This window comes from Ursus arctos, unplaced genomic scaffold (genome assembly GCF_023065955.2).
Source record: "Ursus arctos isolate Adak ecotype North America unplaced genomic scaffold, UrsArc2.0 scaffold_5, whole genome shotgun sequence".
In the NCBI taxonomy this organism is placed as follows: Eukaryota; Metazoa; Chordata; class Mammalia; order Carnivora; family Ursidae; genus Ursus; species Ursus arctos.
Genome location: NW_026623067.1, coordinates 72,064,926 through 72,091,001, shown reverse-complemented (window position 1 = coordinate 72,091,001; position 26,076 = coordinate 72,064,926). Strand labels below are relative to the sequence as shown.

The 26,076-nt window shown below is 36.8% G+C and overlaps 1 protein-coding gene and 1 pseudogene across 1 annotated transcript in view; one reads left to right on the top strand and one right to left on the bottom strand.

Moving 5' to 3' along the window:
* The window catches only part of ADGRV1 (adhesion G protein-coupled receptor V1), a 508,055-nt gene that overhangs the window by 319,226 nt on the left and 162,753 nt on the right, over nt 1-26,076 (bottom strand). The window contains exons 56-70 of the mRNA XM_026498632.4: nt 25,347-25,523; nt 24,669-24,851; nt 22,187-22,366; nt 18,765-18,929; nt 18,041-18,158; nt 15,852-15,975; nt 14,715-14,853; nt 14,405-14,590; nt 13,815-14,047; nt 10,876-11,024; nt 8,612-8,813; nt 7,874-8,093; nt 5,004-5,243; nt 3,571-3,720; nt 2,028-2,501 (exon numbers count right to left, since the gene is read on the bottom strand). Coding sequence (XP_026354417.4) covers nt 2,028-2,501; nt 3,571-3,720; nt 5,004-5,243; nt 7,874-8,093; nt 8,612-8,813; nt 10,876-11,024; nt 13,815-14,047; nt 14,405-14,590; nt 14,715-14,853; nt 15,852-15,975; nt 18,041-18,158; nt 18,765-18,929; nt 22,187-22,366; nt 24,669-24,851; nt 25,347-25,523 — 2,940 coding nt within the window. The remainder of the gene's footprint in view (nt 1-2,027; nt 2,502-3,570; nt 3,721-5,003; nt 5,244-7,873; nt 8,094-8,611; nt 8,814-10,875; nt 11,025-13,814; nt 14,048-14,404; nt 14,591-14,714; nt 14,854-15,851; nt 15,976-18,040; nt 18,159-18,764; nt 18,930-22,186; nt 22,367-24,668; nt 24,852-25,346; nt 25,524-26,076) is intronic.
* Nucleotides 12,206-12,691, top strand: LOC123001031 (40S ribosomal protein S11-like; annotated as a pseudogene).

Below are 26,076 nucleotides of genomic sequence, written 5' to 3'. Positions count from 1 at the left end.
AAACTGTGGGGTGATGAGTGACACACTGCAAAAAACACAAATTTACAAATTCTCCATGTGTGCCCAAATGGCCTCAAGAATGATGAGAATCACAGAAGTAGTGTTAGTAATAGAATGAATCATGTACCGCAGGAATGAAAGAGCTCACTGGAGAACAGAGTCAGCTCCTAAAAGCAGCAAACTCACTTTCTACCTCTTCATTAAGGAATAACTAATACTCCAATGACATTTACTCAAAACAGATGATTTAGATGTACTGATTACTTGAACATTTTAGATAAATAAAAATTACTAACGAAATGTATTAGATTACCAATTTTTAAAGTTTTCAAATCTAATAAATAAGGGAAACTCTGAATTTAAAATTAATGTTACTCTAAATTTTTTTTAAATATATAAAACATTTTCCCAATAGAAACATTGCTATTGATAATGGATAAGCCCCCAAGTTATCCCATAATCTAAAATATTACTAAAAACTCTATACAACTTTATTGAATGTAAAAATAACCTTTTGTGGAGTCTGTTCTCCTTTTAAATATAATGTACTTAAGCATATACCACAGCCCTCCAAATGTACACAATATGTACCCTAGTAGTTTCAAATGTTATGTAACATGAGGATAACAGATGTTTCATTCATTCAATCAATCTTCATTTTCTCAAAGTGACATTCACTGAACATGACTCACAGATCAAGTGCTCAGGAAACAGAAATAAATCAGTGTCCTCACTTCAAGCCTGTGCCTCCCACCTCTCATCTAGGGGTATACCCTTCCCCCATGCAGTTCACTGGCTGGGCTGCTAAGGTGTGACATGGGCATAAATCAAGGTTAGGAGTTTTTCAGTGATTCCCTTTTCCCCTCATGCTCTGGATATAATGCATTGCTCTTTGAAGATTGGGATACTAGTTAGAAGGAGAAAATACACATATAACTTCTGAGTCCCCCAAAACTTAACTACTAATAGCTTACTGTTGACCAGAAGCCTTACTGATAACATGAACAGTTGATTAATACGTATTTTATACGTTTTTATATATTATTACTGTATTCTTACAATAAAGTAAGCCAGAGAAAAGAGTTATTAAGAAAATCATAAGGAAGGGAAAATACTTTTACAGTGCCATACTGCATTTGCTGAAACAAATCCACATATAAGTGAATCTGCACATTTCAACCCTTGTTGCTCAAAGGTCAACTGTATACCATTCAGCTTTTACAGGGAAATGGAAAGAGGACTAACATCCCTCAAAAGGTACCAGGTACCACCTACTAGAAGACACAATCTAAGAGTTAGGCAGATCAAGTGTTTTAGTCCATGTAATATATACCATATATTTTGGTTTTCTACATGTAGTGTAAGAATAGTTTTATACTATCCCCATTGCTTAGTAAAATAACAGAATAATCAGATCTTCACTGTAGCTTGTCTTAGTGTCAAATGAAATCTCACTAATAGAATAATACAAAGCTATTCCTAGAAAAGCTAAGGAATGTCTTCTGGTGTTCATTAACAGAAATTAAGACTTGAATGCATTCAGAAGGTAATGTTATATAGATATGGATGGGAAAATGTTTCAAGGTACATAATTCAAGCACACTGTATTTTCTAAAAAAACTCTTCTAATTTGTAAATGAGACTTAATACAGTCATATTCTGGTTAAGTTGATCTATGTTTCATTTCCCCAGTTTTGCAGTCTTTATTCCAGTCTTGAAAATTTTCAGAAATAGGAAATGGAGGTTAGAAAATAATCAACAGGGTCAGGGCGTTGAGTCGATTTCCCAAAGAATACAAGGATGTAGGAGTAAGTCCTACGTAAGTGCCTGCTACCGATCAGACAAAAATATGTTACCTCCAAATGGGACTATACTTAATTCATTTACAATCTGCAAATGTATCATCCAATAATTATTATGCATTTCTATGATTACATTTAAATATCTCAATAAGATGGTAAGCTGCTCATGAGATAAGCAAGTGCTCTCCGGAAGGAGTTATACTGGAATGAAGAGATGCTACAAACCTGGCTCCTCACCGGCACCACGTCTACTTTATATCTGGCACCATCTTTGACCACCAGTTGCCTCTCTACATTTTCAGTAACAACTGGCGGCTCCTTTTGGTCAGATGAGATTCGAAATGCAACAGCAACATCTCCAAATGTTCCAGCAAGCCGGGTTACATTAATCTGGATGAATCTACTAAGGTTTTGCCCAATAAAGACTGACTGGTAATCTGAATACAGAGCAAATACTCCATGTGGGTCATCATTTGCAGAAACAGAGAACCGTGTGGTGCATTTTTCTGGATCCAGTTCTGCTCCTCCCTCTACAGAAACAAGCCGGATCACAAAATCTTCTTCTATCTCAGGTATGTCATCTGGTAGCAAATGCACATCAAAGCTCACTTCACTCTCTCCATCAGCAATAGTGAAAAATCCTTTTGTAGAAAGAAAGTCTCCTGTAATATCAAACTCACTACTTATTTCCCAGTAAACCTAAAATGAAAGGAAAAAATCCAACAAAGTTACATAATTCAGCATATTGAATCAAAATCCTTTATGTTTTCTTATATAATATACAAAAAATAAATTTTAATTATGCATCATTATATTCAAAGCCAGACGCCCCAAAGAGTCAGTTTAGAAAGTATGGAGGAATGACACTAGCACCGTGAAAGTATAAGAACTCTTTTGGGCTAATGCGTGCAATTTGCAGGACAAAATTACAAAATCTCATTTCACCTACTTCTAAAATAATAACATGCTTTGAAGAGATAAAGCAAAGCAAAGTTAACTTTAGAATGGCAATTCCACAAACACATCCAAAAGGCCTGAATATGTATTTGATAGGTATTTGAACCACAGACAGTACTTGAAGGTAACAAGTGAGTAGACAGTCTGTTGTTTTATATCGGAATTTGTTTTTGTTTGCTTTTAACAACAAGATTTCAAGAATTAAAAATTATTTTCCAAGAATTTTTGGATTCCTAACCATAAAGTTTCCACTGAAGCAGTACCAGGTTAATCTCCAATACAGGAGAAGAGTTAAATCCATAAAGAAATTTTGCCAAGTACATATTGCTAGCAAACAAAAACCTTGGTCCGTTAGACAGATATCCCAATGATTTTACAAGAGTATCCCCAAACATTCTATGTCAACATACATGCAAATGTAACCTCTTAAAAATCAGTCGGTAAGTGAAAAAATGATAGAAATAAAGCCCTGAAGAATATATTAAGCAATTTACAAAAATCATTGAGGGACTTAAGTAGGATAAGTTAATCGTTATAGCAAACAAGAAAATGCAAAATAGTTCAGTCATAGTCTTCATGATTAAGTGTGAGGAAGATCATTTCACTCTAAGTGTAGCTGGATTTAGAAAGACAGCTAGAGAGGTTCATGCTGGCTAGAGAACCCAAAGGTGCTGAAATGAACCTTCTCAGCTTCTCTGAAACTCATGTCACTTCCAAAACTTATACCAGAAGGCAGAGTTTCTCTGTTCTTCACAACCACATTTGTCAGGCAAATTGTTACAATACTTAAAAATCAAATGAAAAATGATACCGTAATTTCTCCAAAAATGCCCTTGACTCTTTTGACAAAGAAAGTAATAACCAGGGGCCCTTCCAGAGCCAATGGCTCTGAATAGGTCTTCTCAGATAAAGACTCAGGAGCAAAATGAACAACCCCATTTGGATCACCAAACTTCTGTATCTAAAAATAGAAAGAGACAACCGAGTGAATGCCATATATAACAACTAAAGATGAAATTACAGTATCAAATATATCAATATACAGATAAGCTGAAGAAATGAAAGAAACACAGGAATAATGCTTGAATATAATCTGTCTAGCCACCTGATTTTTCAAAAGCTGCTTTAAGTACATGGGCTGTCATCTAAAACAAGTAGGTTCTTATTCTCCAAGGATAATGGGAGTGTCTGGAAAACTTTAATTTGTAGGGTCTCAAAAGGATATTACTTCAATGCCTGAATTTGACTTGATTTGCCTCATATTTGCTTCACTTAACCAGGTCCAATTGTTTAGTCAGACACTGGTCTACATGTTGTTGTGAAGATATTTTGTAGATGTAATTACTATTTACAATCAGTTGACTTTAAGTAAAAGAGATTACCCCTAATATTGTGAGTGGGCCTCATCCAATCAGTTGAAGGCCTTAAGAGCAAACACTAAGGTTTCCCAGAGACAAAGGAATTCTGCCTCCAGACTGCAATTTAGGAATCCTACTTGAGTTTCCAGTGTGCCAGCCTATCCCACAAAATTCAAACTCATGATCACAACCGCAAGTCATTCCTGAGCTTCCTGACTACTAGCCTGCTCTATGGATTTGGGACTTGTCAACCCTCACAAACGTTGAGTCAATTTTTTTAAAATCAAACCTTCTCTCTCTCTCTTTCTGGAGAAATCTGATAGAGACCCCAGACTATTTTCAAAACTTAAAAAAAAGAGCACCTTTCTGCATTGTTTTCATAGCCCTGGTCCTCAGCACTTTTTACCCCTGACAGACCGAATGGTTCTTTCACATCAAATATGCTCAATTCAGATTTGATCCAACACATCATTGTGCTAACTAAACAAATACCATTCTTCCTTCCAACAATCTGACTGGTGAGTGAGTTAATAACTTTTATTATGTATTTTCATGGCAAAGATATCCAACATTTAGGATGATATAACAAATAGCTTGTCTGAAAGTGCGAAAATATTCCCATAATGCCAAATTTTCTCAAAGTGGAAAATAAGTATTTATCACTATATGAGAGCCCTTTAAAAAGTAATTACCAATAATCAAGCTATATAATAAACTAATATAGTAACCAGAATGTCTGGTCCATAGGAATCATTATGACTTCGTTTGGTTTTATAACTTTCAATTCATCATAAGCCCATGGAGTTTCAACAAATATAAATTGTATTTATATGTTGTGGGAAATGTTGTGGGAAAAATGTTGTGGGAAAAATAAAGTGAGACTTACTGTTAATGTAATATCTTTAGCTCTGGAGTCTAATTTAGCTTCTCCTTTCCCAAGTTCAAGTTTAATAATGAAAATCTCTTCAACTTCAATGTCTTCATGAGGATAGACTATCAGAGTGATGGCTCTCACACCACCTTCTCCCTCTCCAAAATAGAAGGATCCACTCACTGGGTCCGCAATGTCTGTGTTCTGTGGTGGTAAGGCTTCCTGAGAATTGGGTCCTAATATCACCCAGTTCACCTGCAGGGTGTTTGCATTTTAATACAGATGATCAATTTTATTTTATTTTTATCTAAGACTTTTTAAAAGTAATTTTTGTACCCATCATGGGGCTCAAACTCACAACTTCAAGATTTATTTAAGACTTTTTAAAAGTAATCTTTGTACCCATCATGGGGCTCAAACTCACAACTTCAAGATCAAGAGTTGCATGCCCTGCTGACTGAGCCAGCCGGGTGCCCCAGAGATAATCAATTTTAAACAAAGAATTACTTTGCAGGATATGTAGTATAAGAAAAAAAAATATCCTAGAATAATTTTCATATATCTATCTATCTATCTATCTATCTATCTCCAGGGAATTCCTCCTGTCTTTTTAAAAATAACACTATTTGCAAATATAAACCACAAACTTACAGACTATCAGTTTTCATGGATAATAAGTCAAGAAAAATATGAATACCTGGTCATTTGTCATCACCACAGGAAAATAAAAATATAAAAGCACACATTTTAAATATACATATATTAGAGAAATATAAACTTAAAGAAATGAGTACAACACTGTCTTGCTGTATGCACAGGCTCTGTCAATCAAAACCTATTTGAATAAGACAATAAAACCACATGAAAATCCGCTGGGTGTGCAATTTCCTCTAACTATACTTAAATAAATTCCTAGCGTAAAATGAACATACATTTTCATAAACTGTTGCAAGAAACAAAATTGTATAATAAATGCATTTTAAACATTTCTATAATATAAAATTATACACTTTTCATATCTACAAGGAAAGAAAATTGGGAATTTCTCTTTGTTTCTTTTTCGTCAGCACTGGGCAAAGCTGATCACTTCCTCGTTCTTGAAACACAGCATCCTGGCTTTCATGGCCTCCATGATACATACCTTCCCCTTTGCCTTTACATCTCAATTTTTTTTTTTTTTTTTTAGATTTTTATTCATTTATTTGACAGAGAGAGAGACAAGCAGGGGCAGAAGAAGAGGGAGAAGCAGGCTTCCTGCTGAGCAGGGAGCCCGATGCAGGGCTCGATCTCAGGATCCTGGGATCATGACTTGAGCCGAAGGCAGACACTTAACAACTGAGACACCCAGGTGCCCTACATCTCAATTTTCTATGCTGGCTCCCCTTCCTCAGATAGTTCAATGCTGGCAGCCCGGGACTTCCGGCTGTATCCTTCACATCCCCATCCACACTCCTTAGGCCACATGGTTTCAAATGCCTTCACATGTGTCAGCAGCCTCTGACCTCCCCACAGCCAGTACTCACATATCCCCCTGCCCGCCCGACTCCCCACTAGGATGTCCACTGGGATGTCCAATCTCAAATGAACAAGACCAAAAGAGAACTCTCGATTTTCCGCCAAGCTTTTGGATATCTCAGTAAACACAACGGAAATTTAACCAGTTGCTCAACTAAAATTTTAACAGTTATTCTTGATTCCTCTTTGCCTCGACCTCCACTGCCCAGAGAATTTTTCCTCCAGAAGATTCTCAATGTCTATTCACTTCTCACCATCCCATCTGCACCCATCAGAACCACTGTCAACTCTGCCCTGGATGACAGAGGGCAAGAGCCTCCTAACTGCCCTCCCTGCTTCTAGTCTGGCTTCTTGATATTCCATTTCCACCCCCCAGCAGTCCTAAGTGAGCTACTTAAAATGGCAACCGGGTGACATCGACCCCATTCCCCTGCTTCAGACTCTCTAATGGCATCCTATTCGCACTTAGAGTGCCCTTTAATCTGGCTTAGGAGGGTCTCTGTCTCAAACACCTACTGACCTCTCTGATGGATCTTGTGCTGACACCCACTCCCCTCCAAGTCCTCTACTGCATGGAACCCTCCAGACTTCAAACATGCCAGGCTTGTAGATACACACTGACTATTCCTTCTGCCAAAGGGCTCAGCACTCTAACAATTACATGACCATCTCTCAGTATCTAGCTTTCAGCTTAAATATCACAACGTCACCATCTAGAGTAGTCAATGGGTCACTCATGATTGTGTTTCTCAATTTGACATCCCTGCAGAGCACTTAAGTGTTATCACATATTTTTTCTTTTTATCTGCTTATTGTTCTGAAAACTCTAAGAGAACAGAGACGACGTCTGTCTCATTCACTGATGTATTCTCAGTGCCCAGAAGAGGGTCTGGCACATGGAAAGCACTCAACAAATACTTGAACTAATGCATTTTATCAGAATTCTTCATCTCATTTCTAACTTGCTCTCAAGAGTTCCGATGACAGCTATATCTCATATATTTTTATGTAATTCATAGGACTTGGAAGCCACTTTATACCCAGTGAGTAATTAATAAATATTTTTGATTGTGTATAAATGAATATATTTGAAGAATAAGAAAATCCAACTCCTTACTCAATCTATCAAAATTATTTTTTTTTAAGATTTTATTTATTTATTCGACAGAGATAGAGACAGCCAGCGAGAGGCAACACAAGCAGGAGGAGTGGGAGAGGAAGAAGCAGGCTCATAGCAGAAGAGCCTGATGTGGGGCTCGATCCCATAACGCCGGGATCACGCCCTGAGCCAAAGGCAGACGCTTAACCACTGTGCCACCCAGGCGCCCCTATCAAAATTATTTTGAAAACCATGGGAAGAATAACTCTACCTGAATCTCTCCTAAGAGTCCTCCAGTCCGCTCCAGCAGCAAGGATAAAATCATTGTGGAATTGGGATTAGGAAAAGAAATTCTGCTTTGATTAAGAAACCTTACAACGCCAAAGGGAGAGTCACTCTTGGCAACTGTGATTCTGCTCACTAGGTGGCGCCCAAGGACCGCTCCGCCAGTAGCTCCAACAAGCAAAATTTCAATGGGCTCTGCAAATTCACTGCATAGTAAGAAGGAGCAATTCTGTGAGTCTAAACATATTAAAATGCTTCTAAGATCCAAATAACTAGTCATTTTCCAAATTGGTCATACATATTCAAGGCACAGCATTCATACACCAAATGGTAAGAAGAGGGTGCTCAACTAAAAGCATGAATGATCAACTTCAATACTATATAACCTGCAATAGTTATTAGAATTTATTCCTTTCTTTTGAATTGCTTAATGCATTAAGGAAGTGAATGGTAGGATGTTTCTATGCTCTGATTAGACCTCTCAAATATAAAAGAGCAAAAATTATTATTTCCCTCTATATGAAAAAGTGACACAAAATCCCAATGGTCTCCCAATCCCTTCTTTCCTACCCCAGAATCCCCAAAAGTCTCTCACTTGTTTCTTAATGGGCATATGTGTAATCTAAAATTCTATTATCAGTGCAAAACATAAGTAAGGACTGGGACACAGTAATCATGCTTTACATATGCCTATATTATGTCCGACATTACTAAATAGTATTACCTTTCACTGTCATCAACGATGGAGATATTTATAAAACTTAAGTTCTGCCCATGCTGAAAGGTCACTGAGCTGCCATGCAGTATATAATCGATACCACCAGCAACTGCAGAGGAGCTCTGAGAGATGAAATCAGCAGTCACACGGCCGTAAGCTCCATGCAGCCTCACCACCGGAATCATGATCATGCCAGCATCTTCCTCCACTGGAGCAGGGATGTGCAGTTAATTGGTATGCCACACAAACAACTAGCTTTTATAAGATTCAGTCAAATTAAACCTAGCAATTAAATATAACAGTACAATGCAAGTTCTCATTTTTTCCATAGTTCATTTATCACTTTAAAAAATATTAGGGGGAGCCTAGGTGGCTCAGTCAGTTAAGTGTCTGACTGTCGATTTTGACTCAGGTCATAATCTCAGGATGGTAAGACTGATCCCTGTGTCAGGCTCCCTGCTCAGTGGGGAGTCTGCTTGAGATTCCCTCTCTGTCTCTCTCTGCCCCTCTTCCCCCAGGGTGCGTGCGCACACACACACACACTCTCTCTCTCAAATAAATAAGTAAATCTTTTAAAAAATTAGTGACAATTTCAAGACTTGCTTTTAATGAGAAATACAGTCTGTCATAAGTTGAAAATTATAGTGAACAGTATAAATTAGAACTGAAATAACCTATTTAAGCATTAGCACAGGTATTCTTCCTCTATATGCTACATAGAAATAAATGATCCTTGCTTTCCAAAGCAATACTAGATGAACATGAAAAATACTTAAAACATATGTACTCAAAGGAAAGTATTCTGGATTGCTTCTACATTTAGTGGAAACATAAGTAGTATAAATAATTGAAGTTCATGTTAATTATATCATATGAATGTTTTTTAAAAGTCCAGATAAAAATCCAGTTTAACTTCCTATGAAATCTATTTGAGAATCTGAAAATGTATCCTCAATGTTTAATTTCAACTTAAAAATTCTTCTCAAGAATTTATTTTGCTCTTAAGCTATGTTAACCTCTAAATTAAAATATCATTTAATAGAGTTTACATTGGCTATGCTTATATTAGTCAACAGTTCATATTAGCTATGGCTAATAGTACTGAATTTACATTATAATTATAAATATGCATTGCTCCAAATCCCCCCAAAGAAAATGAATCAAACAGAAATGAGTGAACAGAAAAAAAAATTCTAAGTCCTTTATTTATTACTTGGTATAAAAAATGCAGCATGTCTTTTACCAGACTGAGGTTCACAAAATGGTGGTGTCTTCCAAGACTTTACCCATAAAGTCAATAATAATCAATTCCAATATGATTTCTTTCTTTTTTTTTTTTTAAGATTTTATTTATTTATTTGAGAGAGAGAGAGAGTGGGTGAGATAGAGCACACAAGCAAGGGCAGAGGGACAGGGAAAAGCAGACTCCCCTGCTGTGCAGGGAGCCTGCTGCGAGGGTCAAGCCCAGGACCCTGGGATCGTGACCTGAATGAAGGCAGACACTTAACTGACTGAGCCACCCGGGTGCCCCTCCAAAGTGATTTCTGATGAACTTTAAAAATGGTCAGATAACCAACGAATTTGATAGAGACAATGAGGTCAATAAATTAATTGCAGTAAGAGGATAACATGTTTGTTTTGAAAGGCATATGTCTTTGAATAAAAACCCAAAAGCAGCCACCTCTTTTTCCCCCGGAGGGAATACAGCCCTCGATTCTGCATTCCGCTTCTACAGGAGGAGAGAACAAAGAACAGTGGGCAGCTGCTATTAGGGACTCTCACAGAAAGTCTGAGTAGCTGACCAGACACCGCCTGCATCTGCAGTCCAGTAAAAGACTAACTTCAAAGTCATTATTCATTAGAAAGTGAATATTCACTGATTTCTAGTCACAGAGGAAATTATTTCATAAATTAGAAAGAGATTCATGAAGATGTTTGAAATATAAACATTTCAATAACTCTAAGGTTAAACAGCTTTTCTAAAGCCTTATTCCTTACCATTCAGCTTTGCCATACACAAGTGGGATTCAATACTGCCCAAACATAACTCAAAATAGATTAAAAAAATAAATAAATATATAAAAGCAAATGTAACTACATATAAAGGTGTACGTGTATGTGCATACACGTGCATACATGCACACACATGCGTGTACACACACAGAGCAAACGGAGAACACTTACACGTGGGAATTCAAACAGACAGTGTCATGCCCAGGTACTCTGTAACTCAGAGAGTAGTGGTAAATTTGTAAGATTGCTGAACTTACCTTCAAAGGCAGTATGCCTTGGCTCAAATTCAATGACGCCCTCTGCATTATCATTTTTCATTATTATGATTCGGACAATGGAGATATTTCCTATTTCAGGTGGCTGGTCTAACTGAAGGCCATTTTCTCGGATGGTAAAATCATACCCTCTTGCAAAGTCATGAAAAAATAACAATAAAAGAAAACGAGTACATAATTGCTGAGCATGAACTGAAGGGTCCTCTTAGTTCCTATAACTTAGCCCTATTAAGCATTTTAATACTTTTAAAGATCCCCAACACTAAAATACTCTTTTTTTCTCTGAAATGATGTCTGAAATAGACTTCTATGTTGCTCCCAATTATCGCTGCCTGCATGAAACCAAAACCAATATAAAGTTATTAAACTTGGGCAATGGGAAGATAATACGACTATCAGGAAATTGGGGGAAAGTTGTAAAATGAACCTCTGGGCTAGGAATGCACTGAAAAACTCATCTCACAGAGATGGGCCAAGGCAGGGGATGCACGCTGAACTGCGGTGCAATCAGGGACAGAATGAAAGGGTTACTTTAAAGAAAAAAAATGGGTGTCGTGGCACTACAGAAATCTCAAGCTACAAGAAAATATTTCTGTGGACACCGATTACAATCAATGCCTCTATTCTTGAATACAGATGGTGGTTTACTCGGCTAATGACATATTTCTGCTAAGGAAATCACTTTTTTTTTTAATTGATATGATTCCCACTGAAGAAACATTTTGACTTCCAGAGTTTCATATCACTTCAATTCCTGAAGCTAAAAAATGGCAGTAAACCATTTTAGTCTTTTCTTCAATATTCAAATTCTATTTACCTGGTATTTTTATGCTACATAGTTTCAAAAGGTTGAAATCAGATTATATATAAGGCAAAATTAGAAAACTGGGGATTAAAATATTAAATGGTAAAAGTAAATGTGAACAGTTGTCTGAGATGGACTGTAGATTAGCTGATTACATTAATACCAAAGCAGTGAATTTTCTAGCAACTAGGCTAAATGAGATTATACTACTTTCCTTTGTCAAATCAAAGGAAACCTATAAATTTACCTAGAAGGAAAAATTTGTTTTCTCAGAATTAGACTTATTTGGAATTGCTTTTTTTTTTTTAAGGTAGCACAGAGGGGAAAATCTCCAAGTCCTAGTTAGTCAATAACACAGATGTTATCTCACACTTAATGGGATAATGACTAAATTTCACTTACTTCATTAAAATGGAGTTTTAAAATTGGAGCTCAAATTTTAACACATTTAATATAAGTTCAAATTCATTCTCACTGCCAGTTTTCCTTTTCTCAGGTGGCTGGAGGATGGCAGACATTCAGACTGACTGTGCCTACCACAGACTGGCTGTGACCAGCCAATCATCTTTCGAAATAAGAAGAGGTTCCTGCTTGGAGAAGCTGGCAAGGAGACACCCCCGTGATACTACAAAAACATCAGTTTGGGCTTCAAGATGCCCAGGAAGGCCACTGAGGGCACCTATATTGACAAGAAATGCCCCTTTACTGGTAATGTCTCCATCTGAGGGTGGATTCTGTCTGGTGTGGTAACCAAGATGAAGACGCAGAGGACCACCGTCATCCACTGAGACTACTTCCGCTACATCTGAAGTACAACTGCTTTGAGAAAGGCCACAAGAACATGTCTGTGCACCTGTCCCCCTGCTTCAGGGATGTCCAGATTGATGACACTGTCACAGTGGGCAAGTGCTGGCCCCTAAGCAAACTGTAAGCTTCAACGTGCTCAAAGCCATGAAGGCCACTGGCCCCAAGAAGCAATTCCAGAAGTTCTGAGATTAGTTAAGCATCTGCCCACACTCCCGAAGAAAATAGTTATTTTCCCAGTTAAAAAAAAAAATTTCAGGGCGCCTGGGTGGCACAGCGGTTAAGCGCCTGCCTTCGGCTCAGGGCGTGATCCCAGCGTTATGGGATCGAGCCCCACATCAGGCTCTTCAGCTATGAGCCTGCTTCTTCCTCTCCCGCTCCCGCTGCTTGTGTTCCCTCTCTCGCTGGCTGTCTCTATCTCTGTCAAATAAATAAATAAAATCTTTAAAAAAAAATTTTCATTCCAATTGCCAGAAATGGAATCATTTCTGAAAAATTTAAGATTTGACGTGTACACAAACCTACAGTATTTTTTCCACGTGGAATGATAGATATTCTACCTATGTAAGTCACTCAGTGAAATATTTTAGTTAGAAAAAGCTTTTAAAGGATGGCATTCATATAACAGATGTAAAACTATTTTCATGAACAAGAAAAATTCCTTTAAGACTTATATAAATGCAAAATTATTCTAGTTGAGGGTTTTGTGTCATCTGTCAGAGCGGAGGTGCTCCTTGGACCACTCAACTTGTGGGTATTTCAGCATGCTTCAGGTGTTCCCACCCTTATGAATCAAGTCTACTCCCACTAAATCAGGGAATGAGACAGCCTCAATATGGTTAATCCTTGATCTTCAATAAAAACATGGTGCACGATTACAACTGATTATCTTTGACTCATTTCTTTTCCCCACTTGAAACACCACCTCATTTCCCCACAGAAGACGAAATGGCCTTCAGACAAAGTTCTCACTCAGCCCTCAGGTGTAGACATAAAGGGAAGGGAAAGTAAATTCCATCACGCCAGCTGACTTTGACTTCCATTTCCTTACCTGATTATTATAAGCCATGTTCAATTCTCTGACTACCAAGAGAGAATTGTCAAATGAAAACAACATATTTTCAACTTTCAGGGAAAACTGATATTTTAAGAAGTTTGCATAATTAACAGTTAGTCTTTGTCATAATTTCCCTACTACGCCCAGTCCCACTCTCACATAAATCTGAAAAAGAGCAAGTTCAGTATTAATCCCTGTACAACACATTCTCTTTCTCTTTATTTTCTTTTTCCTAAAATTCTTTTTTAACTTTACCTTCCCCGGAGTTCCACCTTTGTAATTACTAGAGAAAATTCCTCTGGGCCTTCAGGAAGACCATCATCAAGTATTTCAATGTGCACACTTTTCGCCATCTCCCTTGCTTCAAAGAGGACCTCCCCCGCCGCAGGGATAAAATCCAAGCCCGCCTCTGCTGTCCCACTCACGGTCTCATACCAGAGTCTCACGGGGCCAAATGATCCACCTGAACGGAGGACTGTGATGTTCACCTGTGCAAGAAGGGGAACATCAGAAATTTTATCTGATTTGGATGTTTAATCTACCAGTTCATACTTAATTTTTATGGTTTCTAACTAAAGATTCTATGTTTACCAGGGTTATGTTTATGTAGAAATCTATAAAAGTTTATAAAGTATATGTTAAAATAATGATGTTAGTAGCAAATTAATTTGTGAAAACTCTGGAATATGAACAAGGAAACACTTTTTAAAGATCACTCATAATATATCTTGCTACATGAAGTCTTAATATTTAAATTAAAACTTAATCCAGCTTTGTAAAAAAAGATCACTCACAAAATGAAAACCAAAAATGATACTTAAGATTTTAAACAGTTTCCACTCTACCCTTTGGGCTTCTTCTGACACTCGAAGATGCTCCTGTGAAAAGGAGAATCGGCCGTAGGGAAAGTCACTGGCCACCATGGTGATATTGGCAGTGCCGCTGGACCCACTCAGTAGTCCCCCCTCACTGATTCCAGTAAGCTGAAACTCATAGAAGCTCTTCTCCTCAGGAATATCATCATTCAAAGCCTAGAGAAAGACAAAAAGAACCACTATCCTATCCACAACAACAAGAAACTCAGGGACACCAACCACTCCGACCACTCCCCCCCACACACAAAAGGGTCATAACAGAAACCAGTCATATTGATACCTGTATTATTACAACTGCTGCAGACTGTCCATCCCGCATTGTCAGTTTTCCTGATATTTCAGCAAATTCTCCCACAGAAGGAGGGACTATCCTCCAGTACACTGTGATCTCCCCCCAGATCGCTGGGCCACGAACGAGGCTATAATACACAAATGTATGATCAGTACATTTTTGTTGAAGTAATCTTTCCTAAATATTTTCTGTGTCTTTCAGCAACAATTTTCATTTATTTCAAGAACATTATGCATTATATAGCCTTATCTATCAACTATGAACCCAAAGAAAGTTTTATGATTCCAGGATAGTAACACTCCAAGTATTAGCGTATATGAGCGTATAAATCTGCTCAACAACACAGGCAAAACCTACATGTTAAAAGTAGAAGGTTTAAAGGGATTTAAAAGAAAGTATTCACAGACCTTTCATTTAATATACAAGGTGTAAAATATGAATAACCTCACACAGTTCTCTAAAAAACAGCACTTCGTACATGCAACACTAAAGGAAAACTACCCAAAAGATACAATATTAACTCAAATTCAGTTACTTCACTGACAGTTGTCCCACTCTTCATGAGAAAATCTGTATTAAACAAAATTGCCTGTGATCATACTACTTCGTTATACAGTAGGCCCTAATTTTAGAACACTTAGAATCATAAAATGGTGGATCCAGAGGATTTTCAAAGGGATGCTTCTATAGCTAAGACACAAGCTTACAGAGATGAAGCAACTCTCTCATTTTACATGGTTAGTGACAGAACAGGTCCAAAAGCATCAGCTCTCCTGGCATTAACTCTAGGTGTTTTTCTTGGCATGGGTTGTGCAAATCACCCAAAAAGCAGTCATGATCTAATGTCAAGAGAGGTCAATATACAACTGTATGATCAATACATTTTTGTTGAAGGAACTTTCCTAAATATTCTTCATGATCTAACTTCAAGACAGGTCAGGAGATGTCTCAACTGGTGTCCAAAATGTTTTCTACTTTTCACAGGATGTTACTAATATATAAAATGACAATGCTTGAAAATATGTATGTAATAAGAACTGTGCACTTATGGCATAAAATGCTAGTGATTTAAATAAAACTTCAAAATCTCCACCTAAGCAAAAAAAAAAATCATGAAGCCCTTACCTGATGATAGCAGTTCCATTATACTTTCCTGAGGGTTCTCCAATGAGGACATGCCTAGATGATGGGGCTATCCCAACTTCTCCTGATGTTCCCTTCTCTCCCCGAATGATTATGGATGCGCTACCTAAGTTGAAGTTGATATATAACATGGATGTAGCAAACACATGTATTCACTTAGTAGATGTGTGACAAAATTCTCAGCACTTCACATATACAAATCTTGAGTTAATTGCCATTACAATCATATAAATTAGGTACTAACATTATCTTCATTTTACCAATGAAATTATTTAAGCATACTGAGGCACTCAAGACATTGAGACAAATAACTTGCCCTAGATCATATTTTAACAAAAGGGGACAAGAGAAAGTGGGCAATAATTCCACTACCACGCCTGTGATAAGCGAGTACTCTTCTACCATTTGCATTAATTCACTTCTGCAGGAACCGTTCTGCAGTTCACTGCAACTGGCTATGTGGCAAAAGCAAGAATTTCTGGGTACTTTTTAATTTTCTGACTCCACAATTGCTTATAATCATTTATAAAAATGTGTCAAATATAAATGGAAAGAAAAATCATCCCAAGTAATGTGAGTATTCATATTATAACTCAGCAGTAACGTGAAGAAAATTGTTTCCAGAAGTTCATATTAGGGTTTCATGAAACAAGGGACTGAATTTTCGCAATCTCACTTTCTTTAGCAATGGATTAATAAAACCAAGAGTGGTTTGTCATGTCCAAGTATGTCACAGTTCGAAATATATTACAAATTTTTTATATTAATATATGATTCAACCTGAACCATTGGTATATTCTTATTCCTATGTCTAGTTAGTCTGCATGTCATCAATCCTGACATTTAATGAGGTGTTGACAACTGAGCTAACTTAAAATGTATGGAAGAATATGGTACAATCATATGATTCCCTCACAGGTTTGTTGGAAAGTACTCTAAATAAAAATGTAAAAAACAAAAAACAAAATAAAAAAAAAAACTACATTAGGTATGTACAGTGATATTCACTACAATTTTGACAATCTTTTTGGCCATGGAATTCTGTTTTGGCCACAGACTCTCACATAGGATGGAGTCCTTGATGGCAAAGAAGGCATGTAACAGTCAGTAAGCTTTCATATCCAAGTTGCTGGGCCATTTTTTTATGGTTATTTTTACGTGTGACACAATGCAACCGCTTTAGAAACATTAATCCTTTCTCTCCAGATCTAAGAAAAAATTTTTCGTATGGGCCATAGGCCAGTGGGAATTACAATGCTTATTTCTGAAATGTCAAAACACTGAAGTAATGACTTTCAGATGAAAACAGACATAGTAGGCTGTAACAGACGTAATATGCTAGGTTTTAAAATAATATTTTATTGGGCCCCTGGGTGGCTCAGTCGGTTAAGCAGCTGCCTTTGGCTCGAGTCATGATCCCAGGGTCGTGGGACCAAGCCCCACATCGGGCTCCTTGCTCAAAAGGGGGAGTCTGCTTCTCCCTGTCCCTCTGCCTGACAATCTGCTACTCGTGCACTCTCTCTCTTTGTCAAAAGAAAAGGAAAAAAAAAAAACCCTTAAAAAAATAAAAAATAATAAAATCATATTTTATTTTAAAAGTCATATGTCATCATTATAAATATGTGTAGAAAATATAGGTAATTAAAATCCACTATCAACATTCCAAGTAAATAATTCCAAACACATTTATAACATGCACATGACAAAAATGGGAGAACTTTGAACATGTTATGAAATTTCCTGTAACACAAGTTACCCATATAATTGTTTTTAAGTCTTAATGTAATTAATTACATTACAGATTAATGTAATTAATCTTAAATTAATTTGAATACTCACATGGTATTCTGTCGTACTTAACCGGTCTCCTATTGATGGACCATTTAGTAAGCCTCCACATTTTATTTTATAAACATCACTACAATAAACATCTTTTTAAAAAATCACACAGCTAAGTATTATGAAATCTTTGACATATGACTTTACTAATATCAGGCATTAGAATTTTAGTTTAAAAATTCTTTGGCTGTAGTACAGGGAAAAAAATGACATCTTTATGTTTTAGCAAACATTTTAGGAATTATAAAACTTAATTTTATAACTATTGATTATTTGGTTATATTTTTCTGAGTATCTACTTTTTAAGTTATAAAAATGTGAATTTCTCTTACCTTTCATTGGAGATATTTCTACCTCATCAAGTGATATTAACTGAATGGTGAAATGCCTGTCCTCCTCCAACACGGTATCATGAAGTGCATGCAATACGATGGTCTTCTGAGACTCTGTCTACATCAAATGAGAGGAATAATAAATTTTCCAGATTGAGCCAAATTTTGGGTGTTCTCATTAGTGGAATAATGTTTATGTCCACAAGCATTTTTAAAGTGTGTCCTTTTTGTACCTTAGAATTACGCGCTGCTTCTAGAGCAAATTACTATAAAAAAATTAGCTCTGACCATAAATCCCATTTAAGTTTTTCATAGGAAAAACGGGGGGAAATTAACATAATCTCTAAATTGTCTGAAATTTGACCAGACCCAGTGATCAAATACATGCAAGAGTTACAGAGTGGGTGGAAATGGGGATGACACCCAGATGTCCAGCTTGGTTGACTGGTTTTGTCCTCAATCAGGAGAGGAAATGTTGAGAGAAGAGTAGTTCTCATGGTGGAATGGAGGCATTGTCTGAATTAAATTTGATTTCAGATATCTAGGGTGTTGTGTGTGTGTGTGTGTGTGTGTGTGTGTGTGTGTGTGATTGTGCATATGATTTAAAAAATATTCCAGATACAGAGTAAATACCATCATATGAATTCATAAGCAATACTATGGGGGAAAAAAAAAAAACACACAAGTTCGAGTAAAACTACAGGAGTCCAGATGCTGACTATACCTCATCAAAAAGAAGTGTCCCATTCAAAGGCCTGAGATCATCTTTCGCTGTCTCATCTATGGTCCACTGAAGTCGAACAGCTCCTTTTCCTCCTGGGGACCGGACAACTGTCAATGTCACATATGAATCAGGGTCATCAGACAAAAGAGATTCATCAACCATTACCTAAAAGAAAGACAATCCAGTTAGGTGAAAAAAAGGAGCAGGAAAAACCATCTTATTTCTATTTACAATGAATAACTTTTCAATTTGGAACTCTGTTCATGGCATGGTACAATCATGTGGCAGAAAAAAATCTTCACCAAACCCTACTTTCTTTTTGTCCTAGACACTCTGCTGCTTGGCCTTTCCTGGGCTCTCTTGCCGTTAGGTGGAGCATGTGACTGAATTCTGGCCAACAGAGCATATGGGAAATGAAGTATGCTCCTCCTAGTCTGGCCATCCACTTCCCACAAAACATTCCACATTCCTTTTTTCCCATTTGCTAGGTGACTACTGAGGACTCCAGGATGTAGAGGAGGACAGAACCGCAAAAGGAAAAAATCTGATGCCTGAAATGCCAGTTGCAGAAGAGGTGTCCCTAAGACTCCACCAGGAACACAGATGTAAGACTCTTGTATGAAGAAGATATAAACTCTTATTATGTTAAGGAAGTAGGATTTAGGGCATCTTTGTTAATGGTAGTCAGGCTCCCCACATAATACAGACCAAAAGTGCCCTCCTAATTATCTGCAGTTGGTCAATTTTAGTAAGTCCAAATTTAAAAGAGGTTTTATTAACCTGACATGAAGAGAGAAGGAAATTCAATACCTTGATTTACCTGTACCGTTTATTTTTACACAAGATCCTGATTAAGAGACCTGGTTCAACTGAATTACATATACTAACTCTGTGAAGCAAAGTCCAAACTGAGCCTATAATATCCACCTGTTGTGTAAATATAAAAATATAATGCAATGCTTTCCATTTTTAAGACAGACACTTAAATGTCTAATACAAAGCTGTTGGTTTTTTTCATGAGATTTTGTACTGGTGCCAAGAGAAGAGATTTAGAGCCAACTAATTTAAAAAAAAAAAAAACAACTATTGAGCTTCTATTATATGTCAGTTCTGGCATATATTCTATCTCATTTAAGCCTCACAGAAACTCTGAGAAATCTGGGGGCTAGATCTATGCACATATTTGGAGAAGGGGAGCCTCCTCTGCTTCCGGTGTTCTGACTCCACATCTACTGCTGTTCGCACCACTCCTCAGAGAAGAGAAATAGTAAAGGAGAAGCAAACAAAGGGAGAAAGGAGAGATCCGCTATAAACTTATAAGCCACAGAGAAGTCCTTTTTGCTTCCATAGATAATAACATTTGAGTTGAGGTTTCACAAGCAGATATCTTGAGCCTTTGCTATGGCCAGTGCTTTGGCGTACTTCCCACATTGCCCTTGGGAGCAGCTTATTCATTTCACAGATTTACATGAACAATCTTCCCTCAATATCCTTCCGTTCTAAATCTAATGTTTTATCAGATAATTCTAACAAAATGTTCGCTGTCTGCACAATACTGCGTATCTTACATACATGTTAGAAGATGAATTCTGTGTTATCAAGAGCCTTTGGCAGTAAGAAACAGAATATAAAAGAAGGAGCTACACAGGGCTGCTCCTGATACTACAACGATAAAAATAGCAACGGACACCTACTGAGTGTACAGCCCAGTTCAAAGTGCTTTACAACTCGTGTCCCCGTCACAAGGCTTGTGAGAAATAACACAGGGAATGGATGACCTCACTCTTACTTTGAGATCACAAGAAAAATTGGAAATCGAAGTTATTACAATAAGGTAGCAGTTCCCACACCAAGAATGCACTAAAGTTGATGACAGCAGTTCCCATAAAATGAATAAACAAATTACGAATACCAATATAACTCTTCATTTACCCTGATGACAGTGAGGGAAGCTTGTAAACATACAGTCTAATGCCTGAGCCCAGAAGCATGACCAAGTTAAAAGCAACAACATTATTTTAAGGTTTTCCCATTGAAGATTTGACTGAAACGCTAAACATTTTATCAAACCTCAGAAGCTAGTAGAGACAAGTTATAATAATTTACATATTTATATGTATTAAAATATTTCTTTTCACATATGCAAAGAAAAAAGCATTGTTGGAAACATAAAATATTAGTGATGTCCATATCTCAGGTTAATAATATTATGGATAATTTTTAACACTCTAAAATAATAGTTTTATGTTTCCCAGACTTTCCATTTTGCTGAGCAAACATTCACAGCCACTCTCTTTCGATCTACCACTGCTTACAAACACTTATCCTTATTCCTTCCACAAGAGAGTCTCACTAGGCTATAGCAGAAGTGTGTCCTGTCCCTTTTATGGTTCCCATTCTCTTATGAAATTGAAATTTCAATAATCAAATCATTAGGCAATTATTAGTGTTTATTTAAATACTGAAGCATCTGGGAAGCCCAGCCCTAATGGGCAAGCTGTAGGTCTAGCCTTGTATCCAAGGAACAATAAAGACAATGAGCATTACAGCAAACTGTTTGATTATTTAAAATGATCTATGACGAGTTACTGATTACCTGTAAGTGATCAAATAAAGAGAATGGTGACCTATAGAGCCAGAAAAATTGTGTATATCAGAATTATCTACATATATTTATGATTATTTCATCTTGGAATTTCCTTTGAAAGATAGTCTTCAGAATTATCACATAAAATCATCATGTATAATTATGATACAGTCTTGACAATTCATTTTATATTTAAGATGTAGAAGTCATTTAGTACTAGCCACCAAATCTGGCTGCATAAATGATTGGTTTAGCTTTTTTTCTTCCTCTGCAGTTGAAGTGATAATAATAACTGGCTTCCCTCTTGTAAATCTTGGAAGGAGACAGCCAGGGGGAAGTAAGAGGGAAGAAAGAAGAAATACGACCACTTGAGCTGGGGTGACTGTGGTGTTTTATTCAATATAAGTCGAGAGAGAATACCAGAAGGGTGGGCAAAATAAATTCCTCCTCCCCCGCTCCCAGCTAAATGTATCCTAGGGTGTAACACTTCGATCCATGACAGAATCTTGCCTTGTGACCAGGATAGGGGTCTGGCAGCAAGGCAGGCTGAGAACAGAACGTATGGACAAAAAGCAGATATTGGTCTATGCTACCCAATAAAGAAGACTTTATTCCCCCTTGTAATTACCTGATGTAAGAGTACTCGTGACTGTCAAAACTAGATGAGAGGACCGGCCCTCAATTCAATAGCCAGCTCTAAGGACTCTTGAGCAGAGAATCGTAAGTGAGGGGTAATAGTTTTTTTAAAAATGAAAGACATCTTCTAAAAACTGCAAAAAAAAAAAAAAAAAAAAGCCTAGGGGAGGGTACCCTCCCCCCCATATATATAACTTACAGTCTTTTCTTCAAATCCAAATACTCCAAATGGAGAATCATTTTGTGGGATAACCACAGTTAGCACAACATCATCACCCAGCCTGCCACCTCCAGCCACCCTGATTAAGGAAATATTGAATGTCTCCATGAGTTCAAGTTCAGCATCATCAATTATGGTCATTTCTATCATTGCAGCAACCTACAAAAGAAAGAAGGAAGAAAGAAGGAAAAGAGGGAGGGAGGGAAAGGAGAAGGGAGGGAAGAAGGGAGGGCAAGAGGCAAGGAGGATATAATGTAATAGCAATTTTTGATCATATATAAATAAACTTTTAGTTGACAGAAACATAGTACAAAAAAAGTACTTTTTGTCCTGTTATGTTTATAATACTATTTTAAAGTTATATATATTATAAAGTATTTCAAAGTCAGAAATTTACAGTCTATTTCAAGATAAAGGAAATTACATATGTAATAAAATATAGTTTTATGTATGCAAAAACCAACAAAGCCCGATTCTTGAACAAAGATATTTAAAATGCCATACTGGCTGTAATAACAATTGCACAAACATATACCATAGAAATTACCATTGTCTTCTGCAGTTAGAATAAATCCCTTTGGTTTCAAATACCACTCTTATAATGTAAAAGAAAGGTAGGAAGAAAACCCAAATCTGCTGTTCTTACATGTTTATGATCAGAATGTCATTCATTTGTCTAGGTCCATGTTAAACATTTCTATAACTTATAAATAAGTAAAACTTGGCCCAGCTTGTGATTTCATATTGGTCATAAAAATATGTCAGTTGCGGGGCGCCTGGGTGGCTCAGTCGGTTGAGCACCCAGCTTTGGTCTCGGCTCAGGTCATGATCTCAGTGTCCAGGGATCGAGCCCCACATCAGGCTCCTTGCTCAGTGTGGAGCCAGCTTGTCTCCCTCTCCCTCTGCCCCTCTCCTGCTCATGCTCACTTAAGCACGTGCTCTCCCTCTCAATTAAATAAACCTTTAAAAAAATATTCCAGTTGTATTTCCACATTTAAAATCTTGTATCTCAGAGGGAAATTCCAGTATTTTGACAAAGATGTTTACCAGAAAATGAAGTTTTTCTCTCTAAATCTACCTAAAACCTTTAATGAAAGAGGAAAGTGAGAAATGTGGATTTATCTTCACAGGCAGAAACCTGAACAAAATCAAGTCTTGAAATGGAAGCTTATTAAAACTGTCTGCACCTCAACTCTATGTTGTAAAATACAGAATACCTCCCCTAGAGAATGTTAACTTTAAGAATAATGATGATCTTGACTCTGTTAAATAATAGGACTCCAACCTCATACACAAAATAAAATGTTGGTAATATAAGTAGAGGTGGAAGGCTATTTCAATGAAAAATCAATGTATTTGTTTCTTTTAGTGTAAAAATCTGTATTTCACCTTCTTTTAGTAGGAAATGTTTTAAAGTTCTAAATTTGTTAAAAACTCATGATTTCAAATATTAACAACATAGACCGTTATGTGTAGGAAAGTCTAGATCTGTATGTTTCTTTTTCAGCAGCAACTAGTAAGTTGAGGCATACTGTACAAATTTGTCTCAGCAAAATCAGACTTCATGTGGGTGGATACTGCCATTTGAGGCTATTAACATTTTCATGGTTGTTCACATGCTTTTTCCATTTATTGATTTAAAATTTTATGAAAACATTTATACTTGCATATTACAAAATGCCCAGTTTGCAAGACTTGTAACTCTTAGAGAACACTTTGGCACAAATCTAAAATACTGTTTTTCAATTTTTCTAGTTTTAATTATTTTGTCTCTTTTCTATCATTTTAATCATTTAATCTTGTTTTTATTATAACAAAAAATTTTGGATATTAACAGTAATAAATATGCACACCTTTAGTGCAAACCCTAAGTAAATAAATATCTGAACTGATAAGCATTAAGAAATAAATAGATACGGGTGGCTCAGTCGGTTAAGCATCAGCCTTTGGCTCAGGTCATGATTCCAGGGTCCTGGTATCAAGTCCTACATCCGGCTCCTTGCTCAGTGGGGAGCTTGCTTCTCCCTCTGCCTGTCACTCCCCCTACTTGTGCTCTCTCTCTCTCACACTCTCTCTCACAAACTAATAAAATCTTCAAAAAAAAAAAAAAAAAGAAATAAAAAGAATAGATTAACCTAAAATTCATAGGAATAGTCAAGTTCACCAGGAACTTTTTAAAATACATTCTTAGGCATTTCCAAGTCATTTATTATCCTCCTTTAATTCTGCTTAAAATAGAATCAGGTGGGGGAGTTCAGAAAAGGGTGAGATTCTTGCCTCTTTATGTTCTCTTCCTATGTCTGTTAATAAATTATAACATGTTAACTAATAATAATTCTATTTGGCTTGATGTACCAAGTATACTACATTTAGCAGTCACTAATGCAAATTCATTTGGTGGATATCTATAAAATGTTTGAAGTACAACCAAAAATTGCTAATATGTTCGTGATTAGCATACTTGTTTATCTGCAAATTCAAGAATCCCATGAGATGGCTTAAAGTCTTCCAAGCTAGCAGTGTCCACCGTTGCTTTCCAATAAACACTGACTGTCCCAAAGCTTCCAGCCAGCCGGACTACAGGAACTTGAAGAACATTCAGGGGTGAAGGCACTTCATAGGCAGTAATAACTCCACCAATATCCTTTAAGTAAAGAATATAAGTTAAAATACCAGACAAAATTAACTTCTTATATGTCATCACTTTCTAAATTTATTATTTCTTCTTCTATTTCACCCTTCGAAGTAGAAATCAATAATCGGACATAAATATGCATAATAGGTGTTCAGAATTCTTACATTTTTTAAAAGTTTTTAAATTAATTTATTCATTTAAGTAATCTCCACACCCAACATGGGGCTTGAACTCACGACCTTGAGATCAAGAGTCGCACGCTCTTCTGACTGAACCAGACAGGCGCCTCTAGAATGCTTAGGTTTAAATTTAATGAAAATAAACTTGCTTAATCCTTTGGTCTAACAAAGAGAACTAATAATTAGTCTATAAGACAAATTTTAAGACAGGTATTTATAAATATCTAGAAGCAAAGCCAATTATTTTGCAGAAACTATATGACATTGGCCAAATTAGCAGGTAGAAGCTTCTGTATTACTATAAATATATTAAAGTTTATCTCACTCTGGTAACATGAAACTCAAAAATTCCTCTGGGATCATCATTTTCTTCAATCATTATCTCAACTATTTCTATCCCAGGCCTCCGCACACTTGGCTGTTCTGTAGAGAAGTCAGAATTCACCAGGTATACATCAGTGATGTTGACAATAAATCCTTCCTCCAACTCGGGAGCATTATCCTGGGGTGGGGGGTGGGTGGAGAACAGGGGACAGATTATGTTCTATTTTTAAAAATACACTGAATTTGCCTTGGAAACCTGATATTTTTCAGTGAGAAATAAATGACGGCCCACAGGAATGGGTAGCTCTTTCACATATACAAAAAAGATTCCTTTTTATATTTTAATACATTCCCACAGACAACTTCAGAATCGTAGGGGATATTAAAGCTTATCGGTGAGTTTTTAATTGAAGCCTAATACTCATTAGCAAGTAAAATAATTTTTAAAAATCCATCATACAATTTTGACCATATCTTATCCAATATGTTTTATGTATATAATATGCCCCGAAATTTAGGAGAAACGGTAAATGCTACATACATCTTAACAGCGAAAGCTCCAGACTTGTAAATCTTGACATTATCCTATACTTTCATTAACTTTTTAAAAACTGTTTTTACGGGGCGCCTGGGTAGCGCAGCCGTTAAGCGTCTGCCTTCGGCTCAGGGCGTGATCCCAGCATTCTGGGATCAAGCCCCACATCAGGCTCCTCCTCTGGGAGCCTGCTTCT